The sequence below is a fragment of the Octodon degus genome, unplaced genomic scaffold (genome assembly GCF_000260255.1).
Source record: "Octodon degus isolate 3935 unplaced genomic scaffold, OctDeg1.0 scaffold00221, whole genome shotgun sequence".
Classification (NCBI taxonomy): Eukaryota; Metazoa; Chordata; class Mammalia; order Rodentia; family Octodontidae; genus Octodon; species Octodon degus.
In genome coordinates, this window is record NW_004524797.1 from 2,922,676 (window position 1) to 2,927,400 (window position 4,725).

Consider the following 4,725-nt stretch of genomic DNA (forward strand, 5'->3'; position numbering starts at 1 on the left):
AAAAGAAAACACAAGACACTGCTTCCACAGTGGCCTCTCACAGTCAACGGTTGGTAAGTGATCTTAGTACAAGCACCTACACCCACAATCATGGAGCAAAAGCTGACAGAGATGCCACTGTAGGGAGAGGCTCAGTGCCTGAACCTGGGTCCCAGAACAGCTGCCTGGATGGTTCACACCCAAGGTCCCAGAGGGGATGACGGAAAGAATCTCAGGAGACAGCCAAAGATAAGAGAGCAGACGAGGGGCAGTCCTGAGAAGCAGGGGCTGGTGAACATAGGTCGGGCTCTTGTGGTCAGAGGCCAGGTTCACCCTGAGTTACACTGCATTGGAAGTTCACCTTGGTGCCACATTCTCACTGAAAGCAGATCTCTACACCCAGCACTGTTCTGGGACCAGACTGCCAACAAGAGCCCAACTTGTGTTCACCAGCCCCTGCTTCTCAGGACTGCCCCTTGTCTCTCTCTATCTTTGGCTGTCTCCTGTGATTCTTTTTGTTATCCCCTCTGGGACCTTGGGTGTGAACCATCCAGGCAGCTATTCTGGGACCCAGGTTCAGGCACTGAGCCTCTCCCTACAGTGGCATCTCTGTCAGCTTTTGCTCCATGATTGTGGGTGTAGGTGCTTGTACTAAGGTCACTTACCAAATTCTGACTGTGAGAGGCTACTGTGGAAGCAGTGTCCTGTGTTTTCCTTTCTGTTTCCAGCTGCAGATGATTCTTTAGTTCCTGAAGCAGTTGTCTGACTCTCTGTGAGCAAAGGTGTTAGAATTTCAATTTGCCTCTCAGGCTGGTGTCTAACCAGCCACTGTCAGCATCGTTATGGTGTCTCTCCTCCATGGTGTGATCTATTTCTTCTGTGTCTCTTAATCCTATTTTCTTCCCCTCTGTCAGTTGCCTCATGGTTCCTGGGTAACCTTTACTCAATTTGATTTTTTTTTCCAAGGTATCTTTTTCCTGACTCTAGATACTTTGTCCTGGAGACTAAGTTGCTGGCATTTTTCTGCCCTGCCACTTTGGGACTCCTCTGCATCAGTTATTTTAGAAACCACTTTATTTTGCTTTTTTATTGACTATGTAATCAACTAAATGAAATCTATAGGACTTTTAAAATTATTATATGGGCTGCACCTGTTGGGGTAGATTATACCTGTATCTTTTACTTTAAGTATTGGGCATTATATTTATCATTGTTATAGTTTTTACTATCGTGTGTATTTGTGATCTTTATGTTAATTCTCACACTTTTATCCTCAAATTTGGAGTTGTGCACTCCTTGTTTTGAAGCCATTAATGGTAACATTGGATAAGAAAGAAAGATACAGCATACTAGTATACTTTCACCATTTTCATAAGTTGTCACAAACCATCTCTAATAATCTAATATGAAAATTTCCCCCAGATTTATTTTAAGGTATACTTCCTTTTGTGGAAAATTAGGCTAATATTTGCAAGTCTCTAGGAACTGTTTCAGTATTTGCAGTTCTTTATGAGAACAAGTGTTTCTATGATCACTTTTGCAAGGTCTTTTGGTTTGCTAAAATGTGATTTCCTTGAAGCTGTTATTGGAAGTATTTGTGTTTACCCTTTTTCTTTCTTGGTTTTTATTTTCCTCTCACTTCTTTTATCCTTCTCTGTTTTGAAGTTCATTTTCACCCCCAAATAGGTGGAAAATATGTAGTTGAATAGTTGTTGTTTCTCTTAATACTGATAGTAATAAGCACCTCAGCATTTGTCACTATTGAAATATTGTTTATTGTTTAAGTTCCAGCTTAGTTGCTTCCTATGGAATATGCTTTGATTGAGACATGTCCAGTCAGATAGAAATACCCTGCCTTGACATAGCACTGTACAGTACATCTTAACTTTCACACATTTAACATCCACATTTGATGTTTCTTGGGAAAGTTGTAAGTGCTGTGCCCTGAGACAATTGTGATGGTGAAATTATGATTATCTTCAAAGATTAAGGCTTATATAAAAGCCTTGATGCATACAACCCTGAGTTGATACTCAGAAGTGGAGTATGTAATGAATATATTGGCTTACTCAGGTATTCAATATAATAGTTTTTAGTAAATTGAGAATATTCCTGGCATATATAGCCCTTGTGCTTATTATTGTTTTTGTGTTTTTGCTATATTTTTGATAGACTTCATTATATGAATAATTCTGTTTGGCCTTCAGTTATTGTTAATATTATTTAGGTTTTTTGTAGATTCTTTGATCTTGAAGTACTTCCTTTACCATTTCTTTAAGTACATATATCCACTGGTAATGAGTCCTGTCAGTATTTTTATGTTCCAAAAAATCTTTATTTTTGCCTTCATTTTTCTGAGAATACAATCCTAAGTTAAATTGTCTATTGTTTCCATGTATTTTTAAGACATTGTCCCATTATCTTCTGGTTTATGTTGTTTATCATCTCAAAAAGTCTTTTCTCTTATCTTTGCACCTCTCTACTTTTTGAGTCTTTTTTTTCCCCCTCTGGGTGCTTTTAAGATATTTATTGTTATTCAAATTTTTGTTTCCCACTTACCACTGACAAACATTTAAAAGTTCTTCATATATAATAGAAATATATGAGGAATGCTGTTAACCTTAGACTTTACACTCTCTTTATATTTCCCATTCCCAGAGAGCTTGCAGTATGGATAAAATATATATGCTTTTTCAGTACAATAAAGTAATGTGGATCTGGTGATCTTGCATTTGTACTGATTTCTAGAATTCTGTATGTAATATTACTGAAAATTCCCTATTTGTATGGTCTAAGGGAAGTTAGGTACTACTACTAAATCACCATCTTTTCTGGGTGATATATTTGAGCGGGTAAGTAGAGATTTTTGTGGTAATTGGAAATTATCCTTTAGTGATTAAAAATTCAACACCCTATCCTCTTTCTTTTTGTAGTATCAACGCTGCAGAATCTGGGACAAGTTACATGAAGAGCATATCAATGCAGGACGTACAGTTCAGGTAAGGCTATCATATTTCTTGTAAATCAATATGAAAAAGACAGTCTTAAGAAACTTTTGCTAAAAAATACAGATCAAAAGCAGAAAAAGACAGTCTTAAGAAACTTTTGCTAAAAAATACAGATCAAAAGCTGGAGATTAGGGCATGTGCCTATAAATAGAGCAGGCAGGAGGATTGCCTCAAACTTGAGGCCAGCTTGGATTATGAAGTAAGTTTAGGTTCAGCCTGAACTTCGTAGTGAGACTTTGTCTCAAAAGCAAACAAAAATTTTTGTGAAGTAATACAGGTTGAGTGCTTCTTACCTGAAATACTTATGACCAAAGGTGCTTATGATTTCAGATTTTTGGGGGGATATTTGTCTACACATAATGAGTTATGTGGATGAGACAAGTCTAAATATGAAATTTATTTCAACTTATACATAGGCTAAGAATAATTTTCTACAGTATTTTCAGTCCACCTCTGTTTTGATTATAGCTTGTTACATGAGGTCAGATGTAGAACTTTCTAGCATTGACTTCATGTTGATGCTCAAAGGGCTTTGTTTCATATCATTAAATTTTCCTCTGGACATGGTGCAGCAGCTTATATTCTCATAGTTAATAGATGTTCCAAAAATGTACACTGGTATCCATTTCTCAAATTTTTGCTAATTAATTTAATACTATTGTGTTAATAGCATTAACAAAAGTAGTGAGGCCTTGACTTTTTTTGTTGCTTTGAAAAGTAAAAAAAATTTTCCCACACATGCCTAAGTAAATAATATTTCATAATTGTTGTCTATTTATTTTCCTTGTATATATTATGTTATTTTGATACCTTTTGTAAAAGCTCTTTATAACTTGAGAGATATGAACCTTCTGTTTATATGTGTTACAGATATTCCCTGTAATTATTTGTTCCTTTAAAAATAAATTTTAATTATTTTCACCTTTTTCAAAAAATATGTTTACATAATTTTAAAAAGCCAAATATTGCAAATTAAGGCACCTGCAAGCAAGCACAGGAGCCAGGGGTCGATCCCCAGGCCTGCCATGCTGGCTCCATCCCCAGGTGCATTGAGATAGCAATTGAGACTGGGCATGGTGAAGCGTGCCTGTAATCCTAGCTCTTGGGAGGCTGTAAACAAGTAGATCACTATGAGTCCAATCCAGTAGTGAGACCCTGAACACCCTGTAGACCCTTCCCTAAAGTACAAAAAAAAAAAAAAAAGCCAAGTATCTGTCAGGATTTATAACACCCTATTATTCTTCTTTATCTCCAAAAAATAATTTTCTAATTCATTTTAATAAGAAAAAATAGCAATGAAACAGTTTCAAAACTGGTTAGTAGGACAGTTGCAATAATGAATACATTGCATATTGTTGTCTTCACAGTAGTTATTCAGAGGACAAGATGCAGACATAGCTTGTCTAAACAATATTAGTACAGACCTTTATTTGGTCTTAATCATCCAGCAGAAAAGTATAACCACGAGGTATAAAAAATAATTTTATATTTTAAAAATTATTTCTTCTTTCTTTCTTTCTTTCTTTCTTTATTATTTTGTTATCAAACTGATTAACACAGATCTGTGGAAAAGACACGTAGTAGCGTGTTTCTGCAAGGAACATTCAAATTCACAAATCGGAACAATACATGCTCGTTGAAAATCTTTATACACTTTAAAGTAAATGAGTTCATATTTTAAGTGATTATCTTGGGTTAGATTTTTTTTTCATTTGCAGAATAATTTTTATTTTTTAAA

At 35.6% G+C, this 4,725-nt stretch overlaps 1 protein-coding gene across 2 annotated transcripts in view; it reads left to right on the top strand.

Moving 5' to 3' along the window:
* Stx17 (syntaxin 17) overlaps positions 1 to 4,725 on the top strand; it is a 110,678-nt gene that overhangs the window by 39,499 nt on the left and 66,454 nt on the right. For both annotated transcript variants that reach the window (XM_004645226.3, XM_023705463.1), the window contains exon 3: positions 2,913 to 2,978. In XM_004645226.3, the coding sequence (XP_004645283.1) occupies positions 2,913 to 2,978 (66 nt within the window). The remainder of the gene's footprint in view (positions 1 to 2,912; positions 2,979 to 4,725) is intronic.